This window comes from Aedes albopictus, chromosome 1 (genome assembly GCF_035046485.1).
Source record: "Aedes albopictus strain Foshan chromosome 1, AalbF5, whole genome shotgun sequence".
Taxonomy (NCBI): domain Eukaryota; kingdom Metazoa; phylum Arthropoda; class Insecta; order Diptera; family Culicidae; genus Aedes; species Aedes albopictus.
Window position 1 is genome coordinate 17,533,548 of NC_085136.1, and position 19,135 is coordinate 17,552,682.

At 41.9% G+C, this 19,135-nt stretch overlaps 1 protein-coding gene across 1 annotated transcript; it reads left to right on the top strand.

Annotated features, from left to right (window-relative positions):
- The first annotated feature begins 395 nt into the window (after positions 1-395).
- On the top strand, positions 396-14,506 carry LOC109431186 (vitamin K epoxide reductase complex subunit 1-like protein 1). Its single transcript, XM_019707400.3, has 2 exons — positions 396-841; positions 13,992-14,506. The coding sequence occupies exons 1-2, from the start codon at positions 654-656 to the stop codon at positions 14,329-14,331; spliced, it is 528 nt and encodes a 175-aa protein (XP_019562945.3). The 5' UTR covers positions 396-653; the 3' UTR covers positions 14,332-14,506.
- Positions 14,507-19,135: the final 4,629 nt, after the last annotated feature.

The following is a 19,135-nucleotide window of genomic DNA, read 5'->3' on the forward strand; positions in this document are numbered from 1 at the left end:
AGCCTTCCAGGATACCGTTCGGAATCCCTCCAGGATTCCGTTCAGAAGCCTTTCAGGATTCCGTTCAGAATCCCACCAGGATTCCGTTCAGAATCCCTCCAGGATTCCGTTCAAAATCCATCCAGGATTCCGTTCAATCCCACCAGGATTCCGTTCAGAATCCCACCAGGATTCCGTTCAGAATCGTTCCAGGAAAGCTATTGACACTAGACCGCAAAACCCACCTCATTCATAGAAAATCATAGACTGCTACAACCTTTCGCACAAGCAACTTAACTGGCCCGCGTTGTCAATCCGGTTGAGAACCGCTACCCTAACACATAGCCCGTATTATCTGTATCATTTGCGGCAGCTGCCACCGTCATCGCTGCCTAGAGCTGATATGCACAAAGCGCACCGACCGAGCCCAGCAGCAGCAGCAGACGTTCTCGCGACTTCACTGCGCTTGGTCGGGGCTTTTGATTGCTCTCTTCCGCTTCCTTTTGTCCGGTCCGGTGTTACCCATCATCTTCGGTGCGCGCTTGGAAACTTCGTCAGGCGTAATGTCCTGCGGTCGCTGCTAAGCGCCGGAAGCAGCTCTTCGACACCTTTTACCTGTTCAACCATCTGTATCTCTCTATCTGGCATCTTCTGGAAAAGTTCGAAAGTTCGCGATGAGTTCCAGCAGCAGCAGCAATTGCAAGTACTCCTGCACGGCCGGATTGGTCGGGTTGAGTTTCGCCGGATTCCTGCTGTCGCTGTACACGTCCTACGTGGAGATCCGGGCCGAGCGGGACCATAGCTACGAGGCCATGTGCGACATAAGCGAGCGAATTAGCTGCACGAAAGTGTTTACATCGCCGTAAGTACCTATAGGTATTTAATCCAGTCAGTGGGAGTTGATGGGAGGGAAAATTCCGACCGATTTGGAGATAACACGAGTGATGATGATAGGCGGGTTGCAGAGTGGTAGGCGTTGCTCATTTCTATTCCACTAAGATAGACGGAACGCATCGAAGTGAGATTTATTGCTAATCGATTATGATGGTATTGGTGCGTTGAAAGGTTGTTTACAAACAAAATCGCTCCCTCCCACCAACGAGCAGGAAGAACAAACAGATGTCTGGAAAGAAAAGATTAAAATAAATATTCCAAAAGTGACAAAAAAAGATGCACCACGTGGCCTTCCTCTATGATGGTTGGCAAAGGCGACGACGACGATGACCAAGAGCGCGGCGCGAACGAAAGAAAAAGCACATAAAATAATTCTCACAACAAATAAACATTCGCGGTCAAGCGCGGTACGTAAACATATTGTGCATTGGTGGCGGTTGGTGTTGTTGTTGTTGAGTGTTTATCTGTGACCATGAGCTTCACATCTTTTGGTTGCGGGATGGGTGGTTTACTCCACCCAATCGAATCGATTTTCGATCGGAAAGCATTTGAACGAGCGGCGACGGTTGATGGCTGGCGAATGCAAAACTAGGATGTAGTCACCTAGAGGGTGAAGGTCCTCTTTCTTAGAAAGTTATCCTTCAAACATGGGGCATATGGATGACTTCTAAGAGCCACCATTTAAACCATAAAACGTGAAGAAGGAAGTTGAGTTGGTGAGCTCGTTTCATTTATTGTTATTTTATATTCTTTAAATTTTACATGAAAACTAGCTGACCCAACCTAGAGCTTTTAGCCGTAGGTATCTTTTGCATATAGACGCTACTCGACAAGGAGTAGTTGCACTTACGTATTCGTTTGAAACGGGTGCCTTATTAAACCTTTCTTAAAGAAAATTTCCTCGACTTCTTTGGGCATAGAGTATATTCGTGCCTGCAACACGATATGCACATTCAAAATGGTCCTTGACAGAGGAAGCTCTCAGTTAGGAAGTTCTATGCTCATAGAACACAAAGCTACCAGGCTGCTCATAGAACACTAAGAAGCAGGCTTTGTCACAGTGGCAACGTTACGCCAAGAAGAAGGGTGACTTAAAATAATGCATTACATATCATGCGACGATAACGTTCAGAATCTCTGGAGAAACTCCAGGATGGTTCTCTAGGAAAACTTCAAGATAAATCTCTTGAGAAACTCCATGGAAGCATTTCAGGAGAAATCTCGTCAACACCAGGAGGAATCCCTGTAGCAACTCCTGGTAAAAATACTAGAACAAACTCCAGAAGAAACCCTTGGTCGCACTCTAGGTCGATCTTCAGAAGAAATCTCTGGATGAACCCTTGCAGCAACTCCAGAAATACCTAATCTCTGAAGCAACTCCAGGAATACCTAATCTCTGAAGCAACTCCAGAAGAAATAATCAAAGTTCCTAGTTTTAAGAGTAACCTCGGAAGCAACTTCAGGAAAGATATTCGGAGAAACTCCAGAAGAAATTTCAGGAGAAACTCCAGATGAAATCTATGAGTACAACTAGAGTCACGTTTTTGTCAGCCGTTAGCAATGAATCGAAATAGACACATTCTTCATTAATACCTCAGAGATATTCTGTAGTAACACTGCTGCTCTGTCTCGTTCAGATCTACCTACCAGTAATAACTTTGTTTTTGACGCATTCCGACATTCATTACCGGGAAACATTTCAAACATTCTTAGGGTTTTATCTAGGAACTATTTCTGGTGGAAAAATTTATGGAGATTTCTAAAGAAGTTAAAAAAACCTGACAGAATCTCTGGAGAAGTTCTTTAAAGAATTGGATAAATCAGAGAAACATATTTCTTGTAAAAAATCAAGGAGAAATTTCCGGAGAATTCCTGGAGAAGTCCTTGGAGGAGTTCCTGGTATGATCCTTGTAGGGGAACTTTGGCAGTTTTGTTTTTTGAACCTGTTGATCTCAGAGTTGGCCTCAAATCTTTTCCAACCAAGCTGAGTTATACGCCCAAATTTCAGGCAATTTGGCCCACAAAAGCCCCGCATGACGAAGAGAACAAACCTGCCGATAATACTCTTAGTCACCATTTTTCACAGATATTTCCCAAAGATTCTTGTAATTGTTTTCGAAAAACTTCTCGAACAAGTAATTAGAATAATGCCCGGATAAAACTGGAAGGATTATTGAAGACGTTCCAGAGGAAATCCTAGCGGCTTTTGTTGACAAATGGGTAAGACCAGAATGCAGCAAGCAACTTCGAGGTACTTCAACTACCTCACTGAACAAATACACAAAACACCCGAAAAAGCTAGAGGAGTCTAAGAAGGTAGAAAAGCTAGGGAAGACAGAGACACTAGAGCCACGAAGCTCTAGAAATCAGCTAGAGATGATAAAAGAGATAAAAAGAAGCCTGAGCAACATGAGAAGCAGCAAAAACCAAAGTAGTCAAAAAAAAAAAGCTGAAAATTTCAGAGAACCCAAAAATGCCAGCCTTGGCAGAAAAGCCAAAGCCAGAGAAGTCAAAAGAGCTAGAGAAACTAGAAAACTCAGACAAGACAGAGAAATTAAGAATAAAAACTGAAAAGACAGACAAACTAGAATAGCTACAAAAGTCAGAGAGGATCACAGAAAGACTTGTCTCACGGATTCCTTTAGAAGTTTAGAAACCTTTTCAAGTAAGATAAATATTACAGTGATTCTTCCAGAAATTCCTCTTGAGTTCCTGCGGAAGTTTCTTCGATATTCTTTCGGAATTTCATCGATAATTTCTTTGAGTATTTCCATTAAAAAATCCCAGAAACTCTTGAAAAAAAAAAATATCCAGGATTGAGGAAATTTTCTTCAGGAAACTACTCCAGGGTTTACAATAAAAATTCCACTAGCTGTTCCTCTAAAATTTCTCGAAGGATTTTTTGGGAGTATTTTTTGTAACACAGAAAACTTGAAAACATTCAATAGGATGCATCAAAAATTTATTCATGGATTTTTTATTTTTTTTTTAAGATTCCTTAAGAAATTTTTTGAGAGATGCCTTCAGAGATATCTCATCAATTTATATTGGAAGCCATTGGATTGCTTCATGAATTCCTCTAACGATTCATTATGAAAGTCTTCCAGTAGGTCATTAAGTAATTCTGCTGAGCATTCCTCCAGAAATTTCTCTGAAAGTACCTTCAGTAATCCTACCAGAGATTTCTTTCAAAATCCATAAAAATGTTTCCGAAGCTTCAAGATATCCTCCATGAATTTCTTCCGAAATTCCTCCAGAGTTTCGTTTAGAAATTCATCTGAAAGAGAATCCATTAACTTCACAAAGAATTCCTCTTAAAATCCTTCTATTGGTATCCTCATAATTTCTTCCATAAATTATTTCAGAATTTCCTCCGAAGAATCTTTCACAAAATCATCTACGGATTCTCTCAGAGAATCTTTCAGCGATTTCTTCAGTAAATCAAAAGTTCAGAAGTCCTTCAGGATTTTCCGATTTTTTTGTTTTTCAAATCTTCAAAGATTTCTTCAGAAATTTCACTTAAGTTTCATTCATAAATTCCTGTCGAGATTGCTCCAAAAATTTCTCCATTCCTTTATCAATTGTTCGTTTGTTTCCTTCTGAAATTATTCCAAGAACTCGTCTATTAAATCTTCCTAGGATTCTTTTAGACATTCCTCCCGAATTTTATTTCAGAAATTTCTCCAATACTCTCTTTAGATATTTTAAAGCAATCTATGGAAATTAATATCATCAAGAATTCGTCTAGGATGTTTTGCATGGATTCCTCATGAGACTACGGCAGGCATTACATTAGATTTTTTTGTATGGATTACTTAAGAAAATCCTACAGAAATTGCTTCAAAAATTCCAAAATTCTTTCAGCAAATCTTCCAGAGATTCCTTCAGGGATTCATTCTGATATTTCTTCAGGAACTCCTCCGGAGATTTCTTCAGAAATATCTCCATGGATTCCATTAAAAAAAACCATTGATTTCCTTACTTTCTAAACATTTTTATCTAGGAATTCCACCGAAAAGTTTCTCCAGGAATTTCTATAGAAATTCTAAATGACTTTGTCTGCTTCACGATTCGGGCGGGTATATAGCTCTTGCACCGTTCTCAATGTTCTGCCGATGTGCCGAATCAAACGGCCGGATCTGTTGAAAGTCGTACTCCCAATTGCCCGGTGTGGATGCACCCGGGTAGTGACTGCTTTGAGAATACAGTCGCATCTGGCATCTTTTTCGGGCTACCCGCGAATGGGGGTTGACTAGGAATTCCGACAATTTGGCGGAAGCAAACAGAAGTTTCAGGGGGTCTAAAGGGGTTTCAGTGGGCGTTACGCCAACGATTTCGGTGGGTCTCAGGTACGTTACATGGGGCCCGAGGTGGTTTTAGGGGGATTTCAGAGACATTTTAGGAAGTTTCACAGCATTTTCGGCGGGTTTTAGAGGAGTTACGCAGACGTTATCGAGAGTTTTGGGGTCCGAGGGGGCTTTAGGGAGATTGCAGAGGCATTTCAGGGAGTTCCAAAGGATTTTCGGCGGATTTAAGAGGCGTTACGCAGGCAATTTCGGGGATTTTGGAGGGTATCAGATGCGTTACATGGAGTCCGAGGGAGTTTAAGGAGGATTTCAGAGACATTTCGGGAAGTTTCAGGGGATTTTCAGAGACACAAAAACTTTTAAAACACCCTTAAGATGCCATTTAATTTAACCCTTCTTTTGGCATTGGGGTCATTATTGATCCAAACCGTATACTGCGTTAGCGAGCTGCTCCCAACGTGATGCAGAAGGAATGTTAAAACCTCTCTGATATGACCCTGACCTGAAATGCATCTAAACGGCCCGCCCCTGAAGTCTTCGTCATCCCATTGAAGCGCCTGTGAAATCATCATAATCAATTTAGAACCTCTGAAACACCTCGGAACGCCTTTAACCTTAGTAGAATGTTGGGGTCAATATGACCCAGACAGACTGGGTCTCCAGTTAGCCTAGTGGTTAAGGCTATGAATCGCCAATCCGGAGACGGCGGGTTCGATTCCCGTTCCAGTCGGGAAAATTTTCTCGACTCCCTTTGTGCTTGCCTCACAATGTACAAATTCATGCAATGGCAGGCAAAGAAAGCCCTTCAATTAATAACTGTGGAAGTGCTCAAAAAAACACTAAGTGGAAGCGAGGCAGGCCAAGTCCCAGTGGTAACGTAGAGCCATAAATAAGAAGAAGAAGAAGGCTCGCTGAACGTGCACTACGCCATCGTGGTGCACCTAGCCTAATATCTTAGGAGGGTTAATAGACCCCAGAAACCTCCTGAAACGCAACTAAAAACCCCTTGAAATGCCCCTGAAATGCTATCAAACTCTCCGAAAAGACTCTGAAATGCCTTAAAAGGTCTCGGAAACCTCCTTGAAGGCTTCTAAGACTTAATACTATAGATTCCCTGTGATGGAATTACGAGTCAGGGGTTTAAAACGCCTACGAAATCTGACGGATCGTCCTTGAAAGGCTCCTGAAATCCTGAAGCCTGAAGCCCCTTGGATCCCTTTTTTAGGGCTCTCTGGAAACTTTCCGGAAGCCCCCATGGCCCCACCTCAAATGCCCACGAGCAAAACCTGTTCTCGCGAACTAGGTTATCGCATTAAAACCCTAACTTAATTTATGCACAAATTTCCCTCGTTTTATGCCCATTTTCAATTAACCCAGCCAATGGCATAAGAAGAGGTTCCAGGGTACTTCCGGGAATTCTGCCCAGTGTTCCATAAGAAAATAATCCGAAAATTCCTGCTGAAGTACCTCCGAGAATTACTGTTTCAGAGTAACTATACGGAAGCTCTTGCGAAGCAGTTTCGGTAATTCCCTCAGGGCATCTCTGGGAATTTGGAACACCCCGCAAATCCATCCCACAAAATATCCAGGAATTCTTTCCGGGGCTTCTCTGGTAATTCCTCCACAGAATCTCCAAAACTTTTAGAAACCCCTGAAAACTTCCCAAGAAAAATTCCTAAAAGAGTTTTCGGAGGAATCCTAGCAAGATTTTCCGAAGGTTTTCCGATGGAACTCTTGTAAGACGAATTACTGCAAAAGGAACTTCTGATAAAAATCTTATAGGAATAATTGCCGAGAGATTCCACAGAGGAATCCATGAAAAAAAATCAAAGGAACTATAGCCGGTGAAAGAACTGTATGAATGAATTTCTGTTGAATGAAGGAAATTCTGATGAAATTTCTGTAAAATTTCCCAGAAAATTTTCTGGTAATTTTCTTGCGAGAACTCCTGGAAAAAATCCCAAGGAAATCCCGGGAAAAAAATTCAGAAGTACTCCAGGAGGAATTCTCGGAAGAACTTGTAGAATAACTTCCAGAGGATACATAGTTTGAAGAGGACTTGCTGGAGGAATTCTCAGAGGAATTCTTGACAAAAAAAATGAACTTTTACAAGAATTCAAGGATTCCTGCAACGTTTCCCGGAGCTACTCAGTTAGGAATTTCCGGCTGGAAGAATTCTCAGAGCAACTGCAGTAGGAATTGCCAAATAAACTTATGATGATATTCTCGAAAGGACTACTGGAAATATTCCCAGGGAAACTCCTAGAGAACCTTGTGGTGGAAGAACCATTATAAGAATTCTCACAGAAAATCCCTGCAAGAATTATCGGAGAAATCCTTGGATAAATTCTCACTGGATTTTCTGAAGAAAGTCCCGGAGAAACTCGTGAAATAATCTACAGAGCAACAACAAAAATAAATTTAAGGAGAAGCTTCTGCAAGAATTCTTAGGAAAACTCCTATAAAAAACATGTTGGAATTTGTTTAAAAATCCTGAAGATACTCCTGAAAAGATTACTGCAGCATATTCCTGAATAATCTTGTGTGGTATTAAACAATTTACGAAGACGAGTGTATGGAAAGGATCAGTACCCGGAGAGTTGGTGGGCAAAGAGCGAAGAGCGTGAAGTAGAAGGAAGGGCAGGACAGGATGGCTAATTGCTGTGTAAAAGGGTTGTAGAATAGAGAGTAGGACAGCGATAAATTATCCAGCCATTTGAGTGTTTACCACTCACTTTGGCAAGTTGAAGTGGTTCAAATAGACTGGAAATGCGCTTGTGGGGAGTTGAAGACCCAGTAGTTTTCCTAAAGAGCTAAGTTATTTTTTATGAAAATAGGTTAGTGTTCTAAATATAAAATTAGGTATAAGCAAACTCCGCAAGAAAGAAACAGTCCTGCTTTGGTCAAGTGAAATTTTAAAGACCAGGTAAATTTAGAAAAGACCAAGTTGTTGTGAAAGTATAAGTTTGGCCTTCTAAGGCCAAATTACCTTATTAATGAACAAATTAATCTACAGCCTTTTAAACGTCGAAGCAAGATTTATCGAGAAGTCGAGAAGATTAAAAAGGCTTAGTACATTGAAAAAAGAAACACCAGCTTGGCCGAAAACCACCTTCAAAAACACTTTCAATTTGCGTGGTCTTTTTCAAATGAAAAAATAATATGACCTTGGTAGTTTGGAAGTTGAAACGATTAAGAAAGGACCAAGTTATTCTTTAACCCTAAAAGGGATACCTGGGGTCCATTGGACCCCAGGCGCCTTTCAGAGCTCGTCTTTGATGGAACACACTCAGCGAGGTGACGAAACTGAGGCCATGAAGGTATCCCTTTTAGGGTTAATTGAAGTTAGTAATTCTGTGGACTACAGTGCTCTGTAAAAAGTTCCAAGTGATGCTTCGGAAGCCAAATATGTGCTGACATGGATGGTCTTCGAAAGAATTAAGCAGTTTTGTAGAACTTGAAGGAAAATTAATATATAGAAGAGGCAGAAAAACCTGAAAATGGTTACACAAAATAGCATTAGCATTAGCATTAGCATTAAGCGAGTCGCACAAATTCGTAGGTGGTACAGTCCTAGACCGTTGTTATGAGGGTTGCCTCCTTCCCGTCCGAACCAAAGCACAAAGATTTGGGACTAATCTCTGACTCTTAGACAAGACTGACGCAATCCTCCAATGGTCGAAAACTGTCCTGGCCACGTCCTTACGACTGCTGAGGAAAGGGAAAGGATGGTTAGTTGGACACCTAAGAAAGATGTAGACAACTCTACGATCTCTCCTTAGGCCTAGGTGTCACGGGAATTTGGGTGTTGTTAGTGGAAGGGTAGACTCCAAAGGATATGTTTGGTAAACGTTCATGCACACCATTGTTAAACTGCTTCAAATCAGTTATCTGCCCGTTTCCTCGTCATCTTAATGGCTTTCGGTTGAATTACTAGATTCTTCGGTTGAAAATCTGAAATATAAAGTAATATTAACATCGTACGTCGAGTAAGTTACATATTAGTGATACGCTCGCCACAGTTACATATTTTTACAATATTATATGTATTATATGATAAATTTACCTTCTGAAATAAAATGTTAATTAGCAGCTACATTGAAACACATATACTACACAAACACAAACAAGTACATCAAGCTTTGATCTTGGAATATTTATAAATAATATAAATATCAAGATCAAAATTTGATTTGGTAGATCTTACACCGCAACGCACCGTTCTAAGGTGATCTACCCACGTTACGGGAAAATGGTTACACAAAATAGTGGCCAAAATGGCCAAATAAATATGGAAAAGATCGCGTTTTAACACCGTGTTAATCCGAAAGACTGTTACTAAAGATCAAATTTCCAAAATGTCAAAAAAATCAGGAAAATATTAAACATGCTTAGTAAACTTTAGGGAGACCAAATTTATTGAATAATCGATTTGGCTTTCCGAGCATAATATGAAGTTTAAAAATACTTCCAATTTACGTGGCCGTTTTGAATTGAAAATTAAAAAACTATGTATTGCAGTCAATAAAATACCATGTCGTTCTTCAATTGCAATACAGTCAGGTTTTTTTTTACGCGGAGGATACGTACCGCGTAAAAAAAAACTCAGTTCGAAATTCAAAAAAACCGCGTTAAAAAAGTCTCACCATTTCTCGACGAATCATGCAAAAAAAAAAAAGATGATGATTTTTTTTGTATGGATTTTTCATTTACACGGCCGCGTAGATGAAAACAGCGTAAAAAAAGACCTGACTGTAATGCATTTTGTACGCAACTATTGCTCCGTAGCTGCTGGGGCTTCGAACGCCAATAAGTTATGAAGCGAATACTCTTCTGAAAGACCAAGTAGTTCTTGATAAATGACAAATGCCTAGTACGCTATAGAAGTTGAAGACCAAATGGTTCATTAAAAACGCCAAATTGGATTAGAAAGTCAATATCATTAAAGAAAACTAAGAAAATTTATGGAAACTATTATCACTTCGGGTTTCGAAGTCCAAATTATCGTTTTGGCCATCAACAATCTGTCAAAACAATTAGAAGAGCTTAATTTAGATTCGTAAATTTTTTATATACTAAGTCGACCAAGAAATACCAAACCCAAAGGCAGCTTGGCCTTTTGGAAACCAAAAACAAAAAGGCTAAGTAGTTGAAAGTCATGATGGTTAATGCAAGGCGATTCTTTAATTCTTATCTAAATGCGACCAAGTTGTTCTGCACAATATTCCAATAAGATTTTCGAAAGTACCAAATCAAAAAAAGGCTAAATCAGTTGAACTAATAAATGTTTCGACTGGCAATCGGGTTTATTTATTTCTTGAAGAGTCCGCGAGTAAAGGGCACTGGACTTGTTAAAGACATATAAACTTACTGAAAATAGGCTAATAAATTCTTAGGACCTAAAGGGGAAGGCCAAGTGAATTTTTAAAGGCATCATCAGTTTAATAAATTATACTTTCAATTCAATATTTTGATCAGTAACAAGCATATTTTTGTTTCTCGAAAAGGTCAAGTGGAAAGGCCATATTAAGTGTTCAAGATTATTGAAAAACTATTAGGAAACATGAAGAGCTAAAAATCAAAAATTATTTAGAAATATATTAAAAAATCTTACGACCGAAATGTGTTACAAGAAGTATTCTTTGCTTACCGGAACAAGCTCAATTTGCTTCTCCAGAAAGTCCAAATCAATAGGTCAATCTAACTGTCCACGAATATTGAAAAAGAGGATTAAGAATTCTGGAAAAACCGAAATGACCAAGTAAATCCAAGTAAGAGAGTTAAAGATGCAGAGTTTTTAATCAATGTTTCGATCAGTAACAAGCTCAATTTGTATCTCCAAAACCAAACTGTCCATGAATATAGAAAAACAGCAATTGAGTATGTTGGAAAACTCAAAATGGCCAAGTAAAACTTTTAAAAGCTAAATCAGTATCTTCAAATATATATTTTTACTAGCACCAAGTTTAGCTCCAATCTTAAGAATGCCAAGGAAGGTGAAAGGCCAGTTAACCATTGTCCTAGAACAGTTTAGTATTAGAAACGAAAGGCCAAGTAATTTAGTTTAATAAACTTAATTAAGAAAGTATTTGTGAATATTACGCAACTCACTATAACCACAGACAACCAGACGTATCACTTGGAACAAAACGCGAATAAAATCATCGTCACAAAAGCATAATCGCCCAATGCTAATTACGCTGTGTTTCGCAAATCCACTGAGTAGATAGCGGTAGTGAGCAAACGTCAAACAGGAGCAAAAACTATGCGAGCGCCATGAGCGAGAGATTTGCGAACTACAGAATATTTGAATAGTCCGTTAAAAAAGGAAACGATGGGAAATGGGTAGAGTGAGACGTCTGTTTGTCTGTGCTATAACAATCCGTTTCCGACATTCTTAGCAAACTACAGTAGAATCACTTGGCATGATACGGGACCTCGCAATACAGACGACTGGCTCCGCCAAAGCTCCACTCCTCAAAGAGGCAGCAACACACTCACTGTCTCGTCATGATGATTGCTGTCACCGATGCTTACTAGGGGAAGGACACGCAAGGGGAATATCACATCATAATTCACACCCCACAGTATTACCAGTATTACCAGAATAACTGCCGAGAACCCTGGATGAAACTGATCGAGAATTCCACGAAAGCAATTGCTGAAGGTTTTTGAGAGCAAATTGCGAACTTGTGTAGTGAAGAGTTCTTGAGAGATTTCTTCATGAGTTCCATTTGGAGATTCCTTCAGGAGTTTCCTGGGGATTCCTCCAAGAATATTTTCTAGAAATTTCTCCAGGAATTCCTTCTCGAAGTTTCTCCAGGGGTATTCTGGGTATTTCTCCAGGAGTTTCTCCTTAGTGATTCTTCTAAAGTTTCCTCTGGGGATTTCTCCAGTTCCTACTGCGGATCTAGTATTTCCAGGAAATAGACATCTTTCTTGACACTTCTTCTGTAGTTCCATATCGGGATTCTTCCAGAAGTTTTTTTCTGGGGATTGCACTAGTAGTTCATTTTTGAGATCACATCTGGGGGTTCCTACGAGAGCTCCATCTGGGGATTCCTCCAGAAATTCTTGGCGAAGTTTGTTCCAGGATTTCTTTCCGAAAATGTATCTGGAAGTTTCTTTAGGGGATTCCTCCGGGAGTTCCTTGTGGAGATTTCTCCAGGATTTTTTATACAGATTCTTCCAAGATTTCATTGTTGGGAGTCCTCCAGTAGCTCCTGCTGGGGATTCCTCCAAAAGTTCCTTTCCAGAACAGATTTTGGATATTACTAAAGATCTTCCCTTTGGGAATTGCTTTTGGGGAGTGGGGACTCCTCCAGGAGTTCATTAAGGGTGCTCTGGGGATTACTCTAGGGGTTTTCAGTAGACTTTTCAAGAATTGTCTTCTAACGATTCTCCAGGAGTTGCTTATAGGGATTCTATCCAAAGTTCCGTGCGGATTCCTCCAAGACGTTGTTGTGGATTCTTCCAGAAGTTCTTTCCAGAGATTTTCCCAGGAGTTTTTTTAGAACTCTTCAAGGAGCTCCTGTGGTAAATTCTTCTAGGTGTTCCTTGTTGGAATTATCCAGTAGTTACTTGCTAGGATTCCTCCAGGAGTTTTTTGTGAGAATTAATTCTGCGGATTCCTCAGAGTTCCCGTATATCTGTTCAAATGTGTCTAGATCATCTTCTGAAATCACAGCTTTTCCCTCTCCGAACAGCAGCACAAGAAACGTATACCATACTGGACGGACATGGAAATAAAAGCATCATACACACTTGACAACACATCAGACACGGGGATCAGGCGCGCAGACTCCGTTTCCGCAGTCACGCAGTCGGTCGGTCGGATGTTGGTTTGCTAGCACGTCGACGACGACGATAGTTATTCCTGGTCCGACTCGACTCGACTCACTATTATTACCCCGACCATACTGAACACTACTGACATCGCTCGACGACGAGAGGATGATAACGTTGTCGTGCGAGAAGAAGGTGCAGAGGAGGCTCGCCACCATGATAGCAGATATGCTTTTGTCCTTCGTCACACGCACTCTCTTTGCAAGTCGCACCGGGCTATTGCGGGCTGCCCGGAAACAAAGGCACTATATAGGTACACTACATCCATACAATGCGATTGTGGGTTGAACGACGGGTGGCGGCTGGAGTTGTTGCGTGTTTGAAGATAATTCAACGGGATTGTGTTTTGCATTTCTGATGGAATGGAGATGACACTTGAATAGGTGAGCTTCCGAGGACGGAAGTTACTGAACTGAAGGGAAGTCTGAATAACTTATTTGATTACTATTTGAAACTCAGAAAATTGTTCATCTACAATCGAGAGATTTTGTTGAGAAGTTATAGACCCAAAGACGAAGTGGTAAACGATCGACTTTTCATCAAGATCATGCTTTTGGGTATCTGGGTTTGTTTCCTGGTTAGTACAGAATCTTTTCGTAATAAAAATTTTCTTGACTTTCTGAAAAACTGCTGAAAAGCAGACTCTGTCTCAGTTGGGACGTTGTGCCAGACGAAGAAGTAGTGGTTTGAAATAAAATTGGTAGATTCCAAGCATTTCTGACGGGGTAATTAGTATAGCCTATTTTCTTCGTGTATTTAGTTGTTCGTAAAAGTACGACTTCCACCTTTCAATCTTGAAACGAACAGATACTTCATTCCATTCGAAGAGAAAACCCAATACATTCATTATCATTTTACATCGTTGCCTCGCAACGCTCATCGTATGATCAAAACCGAAGCGGGCGTCGGTACTGTACATTGTACCCCAATGACTCACCGAACCCTCTTTTCTCTATCCTCTTCCAGTTACGGTCGCGGTTTCGGCCTGGTGGGGCCACTGCTCGGCCACGACTCCCCCCTCAACATCCCGAACGGATTCTTCGGCATTTTCTACTACTTCCTGGTGGCGGGTCTATCGTTCAGCAACAGCATTCGCATAACGCGGTTCACCACCTACCTGATCGGCCTATCGAACGCGTTGTCCCTGTACCTGGCCTATCTGCTGTACTTCGTCCTGGAGGACCTTTGCGTCGTATGCGTTTCGACCTACGCCGTCAATTTCGTCAGCCTGATTCTGGCCGTGCAGAAGGGGCGGATTTTGGTCCGCGAGGATCAAGTCATGCGCGTCATGCAGAAGGATCGCTAGAGTTGTGAAGTTTATGTGTGAAATTTTAAAAAGCTTGCCGTCGTTTTTGTTCCATGACAAAGAAGTGGATTTGAAAAAAAAACATTGTTGTATTATGTGATGACATTTTTCATATAGTTGTAGTTATCGCTCGAATTGAACAATAAATTCTACATGTGATGGTTTTACTGCACAAGGTTTCCGAGTCTTATGAGTTAAAATATCAGCAGCCATAAACAAGGTTTTTGGGATTTTGGCATTTATCTTGCCTATAGTTATACTCCCGATGTTAAATTTCTTGTTTTTCTATTATTATCATTAAAGACCCTGCGTGCACACTGTCATCAGCCAGAGGCTATTTTATAGACTGAACATAACTTACACTAGACAACGGACCTGAGAATCCCTCTCAGGAATCTGAGATAACCCTTCTCAGGATTCTGAGATAACTCTTCTCAGGATCCTGAAAAATCCCTCCCAAGATTCTGAGAAAATCCCTTTCAGGATTCTGAGAGAATCTTTCTCAGGATTCTGAGAGAATTCCTCTCAGCATTCTGGGATAATCCTTCTCAGGATTCTGGGAGAATCCGTCTGAGGATTCTGGAAGAACCCCTCTCAGAATTCTGAGAGAATCCCTCTCAGGATTCTGGGAGAATCCCTCTCAGGATTCTGGGAGAATCCCTCTCAGGATTCTGGGAGAATCCCTGTCAGGATTCTGGGAGAATCCTTCTCAGGATTCTGGGAGAATTCCTCTCAGGATTCTGGGAGAATCCCTCTCACGATTCTGGGAGAATCCCTCTCATGATTCTGGGAGAATCCCTCTCAGGATTCTGGGAGAATCCCTCTCAGGATTCTGGGAGAATCCCTCTCAGGATTCTGGGAGAATCCCTCACAGGATTCTGGGAGAATCCCTCTCAGGATTCTGGGAGAATCCCTCTCAGGATTCTGGGAGAATCCCTCTCAGGATTCTGGGAGAATCCCTCTCAGGATTCTGGGAGAATCCCTCTCAGGATTCTGGAATCCCTCTCAGGATTCTGGGAGAATCCCTCTCAGGATTCTGGGAGAATCCCTCTCAGGATTCTGGGAGAATCCCTCTCAGGATTCTGGGAGAATCTCTCTCAGGATTCTGGGAGAATCCCTCTCAGGTTTCTGGGAGAATCCCTCTCAGGATTCTGGGAGAATCCCTCTCAGGATTCTGGGAGAATCCCTCTCAGGATTCTGGGAGAATCCCTCTTAAGATTCTGGGAGAATCCCTCTCAGGATTCTGGGAGAATCCCTCTCAGGATTCTGGGAGAATCCCTCTCAGGATTCTGGGAGAATCCCTCTCAGGATTCTGGGAGAATCCCTCTCAGGATTCTGGGAGAATCCCTCTCAGGATTTTGGGAGAATCCCTCTCAGAATTCTGGGAGAATCCCTCTCAGGATTCTGGGAGAATCCCTCTCAGGATTCTGGGAGAATCCCTCTCAGGATTCTGGGAGAATCCCTCTCAGGATTCTGGGAGAATCCCTCTCAGGATTCTGGGAGAATCCCTCTCAGGATTCTGGGAGAATCCCTCTCAGGATTCTGGGAGAATCCCTCTCAGGATTCTGGGAGAATCCCTCTCAGGATTCTCTGAGAATCCCTCTCAGGATTCTGGGAAAATCCCTCTCAGGATTCTGGGAGAATCCCTCTCAGGATTCTGGGAGAATCCCTCTCAGGATTCTGGGAGAATCCCTCTCAGGATTCTGGGAGAATTCCTCTCAGGATTCTGGGAGAATCCCTCTCAGGATTGTGGGAGAATCCCTCTCAGGATTGCGGGAGAATCCTTCTCAGGATTCTGGGAGAATCCCTCTCAGGATTCTGGGAGAATCCCTCTCAGGATTCTGGGAGAATCCCTCTCAGGATTCTGGGAGAATCCCTCTCAGGATTCTGGGAGAATCCCTCTCAGGATTCTGGGAGAATCCCTCTCAGAATTCTGGGAGAATCCCTCTCAGGATTTTGGGAGAATCCCTCTCAGGATTCTGGGAGAATCCCTCTCAGGATTCTGGGAGAATCCCTCTCAGGATTCTGGGAGAATCCCTCTCAGAATTCTGGGAGAATCCCTCTCAGGATTCTGGGAGAATCCCTCTCAGGATTCTGGGAGAATCCCTCTCAGGATTCTGGGAGAATCCCTCTCAGGATTGTGGGAGAATCCCTCTCAGGATTGTGGGAGAATCCTTCTCAGGATTGTGGGAGAATCCCTCTAAGGATTCTGGGAGAATCCCTTTTAGGATTCTGAGAGAATCCCTTTCAGGATTCTGGGAGAATCCCTTTCAGGATTCAGAGAGAATCTCTTTCAGGATTCTGAGAGAATCCCTCTCAGGATTCTAAGAGAATCCCTCTCAGGATTTAGAGAGAATCCCTCTCAGGATTCAGAGAGAATCCCTTTCAGGATTCTGAGAGAATCCCTCTCAGGATTCAGAGAGAATCCCTCTCAGGATTCTGAGAGAATCTCTCTCAGGATTCTAAGAGAATCCCTCTCAGGACTCTGAGAGAATCTCTCTCAGGTTTCTGAGAGAATCCCTCTCAGGATTCTGGGAGAATCCCTCTCAGGATTCTGAGAGAATCCCTCTCAGGATTCTGAGAGAATCCCTCTCAGGATTCTGAGAGAATCCCTCTCAGGATTCTGAGAGAATCCCTCTCAGGATTCTGAGAGAATCCCTCTCAGGATTCTGAGAGAATCCCTCTCAGGATTCTGAGAGAATCCCTCTCAGGATTCTGAGAGAATCCCTCTCAGGATTCTGAGAGAATCCCTCTCAGGATTCTGAGAGAATCCCTCTCAGGATTCTGAGAGAATCCCTCTCAGGATTCTGAGAGAATCCCTCTCAGGATTCTGAGAGAATCCCTCTCAGGATTCTGAGAGAATCCCTCTCAGGATTCTGAGAGAATCCCTCTCAGGATTCTGAGAGAATCCCTCTCAGGATTCTGAGAGAATCCCTCTCAGGATTCTGAGAGAATCCCTCTCAGGCATTGTGAGAAAATCTCTCAGGATTCTGAGAAAATCACTCTTAGAATTCTGAGAAAATCGCTCACAGAACTCTGAGAGAATACCTCTCAGGATTCTAAGAGAACCCCTCTCAGGATTCTGAGAATCCCTCTCAGAATTTCTGAGAATCATGCTCATTCTTAAATTTTTACTGTTCATTCTATACAATTCACTTCTCACTCCTTCCTTCTCTCTTCCCACATCTTGCTTGTCACTTTTCACTGTTTCCTCATCACTGGTTACTTCTAACCACTCACTCCTAACTCTTCACTTATCGCTCTTCACTGCTTCACACACTTCGTTCTTCAATTCATATTTACCGCATTTTTCATCTTTGCTTACATTTCATCTCATTTCTCAGTACTCCATGCTCTTGCCTACTCAGTACTCACTTTTCACTGCTCACTTCTCTCTTTCTCTCTCTCTTCATTGATCACTTCAAACTCCTTAATGTCCACATCTCACTACTCCTATTCCTCATTCATCACACTCTTCACAGTAACCAGTCTCCTTACAGTTTTCACCAACTTCTCATTCCTTTACCGTAATAGCTCACTTCTCACCCATCATCATTATTTTCGACAAGCTTTCCATACGTTATTTGATAGGGCTACTTTCAAGAAAACAAAAACGAACATGGCGCAGCTTATGATGCGAAATCGATCATGGGTTTATTTACTTTAGGTGACAGACGATGGAAGATGATCCGGGATAGTACTTTGTAGACGACATTTGTGACGACACAGAATTGTGACCGCTCGAAAGTTCTCACACTCCAACTTGTCATCTTTCTTGTAGATGGAAATGACCCCTTCCTTCCATTCTTCCGGTAGCAGTTCGGTTTCTCTGATCCGGACTTACTGGTCGGTGCAGGCAGGTGGCCAACTTTTCCGGGCCCATTTTGATGGGTTCAGTTCCGATACCATCCTTTACAGCTAACTTACTGTTGTTGAGTTGCTTATAGCATCTATGACGTCCCACAACGTGGGAGTGAGCTTGTTGGAACTCCCTGCTGTACTGGCTCCTTCCAGGATTTCACTGTGAGTTCTTTCGGGGAATCCATCACGATTTCCTTTAGAGAATCCACCAAAGGTCTCTTAAGGGACACCAGGAGTTCCAGCGGAGATTCATCCTAAAGTTTCTGAATAGATTCCTCCAAGAATTACTTCATAGGCTTATCAAGGAGTTTTATCAGGGTTTCTTGCAAGGAATCCTCCAGGAGTTCTTTCAGGGATTCCTCGAGGAGCTCCATCAGGAATTTCTCCAGAAGTTACTGCAAGGATTCTTTCAGAAGCTCTTGCAGGGATTGCTTCAGGAGTTCCTGCTAGAAATCTCTCAGAAATTCTTACAAAGATTCCTTTTGGAGATTCTGCATGAATTCTTCCGAAACTTACTTCCGAGACTCCAATGTTTTGCTTAAGAATTTTTCCAGGTGTGGTTTCAGTGAATCCTTCATTTGTTCTGTAGGGATTCTCAAAGAGTTTTTTCATGAGCTCCTTCAGCAAATTCTCAAGGAGTTCCTTCCAGGTTTGTTCGAGGAGTTATTTCAAAAACGCATGCAAGAACTCCTTCAGAGATTCCTCCGTGATTTGTTTCTAGCAACTCTTCAGAAATAACTACAGGAGTTCTGTAAGGATTCTACTAGGAGTTACTTCAGGGATTTCTTCAAGAGTACCTTCAAGGAATCCTCCATGGGTTCATGCAGTGACTCCTTCAGGAATTCATGTTATAGTTTCTGCATGGATTCATCCAAGAGTAATTTCAGAGATTCATCCAGGAGCTCAGGGATTCCTTCAGTTCTCCTAGATAACCGGAAGTTCC

Excerpts from the sequence above, each read along its gene's own strand:
- LOC109431186 (XM_019707400.3), top strand. The coding sequence starts at position 654 with ATGAGTTCCAGCAGCAGCAGCAATTGCAAGTACTCCTGCACGGCCGGA. Across the intron at positions 842-13,991 it reads ACGAAAGTGTTTACATCGCC|TTACGGTCGCGGTTTCGGCC; the intron begins GTAAGTACCTAT and ends ATCCTCTTCCAG.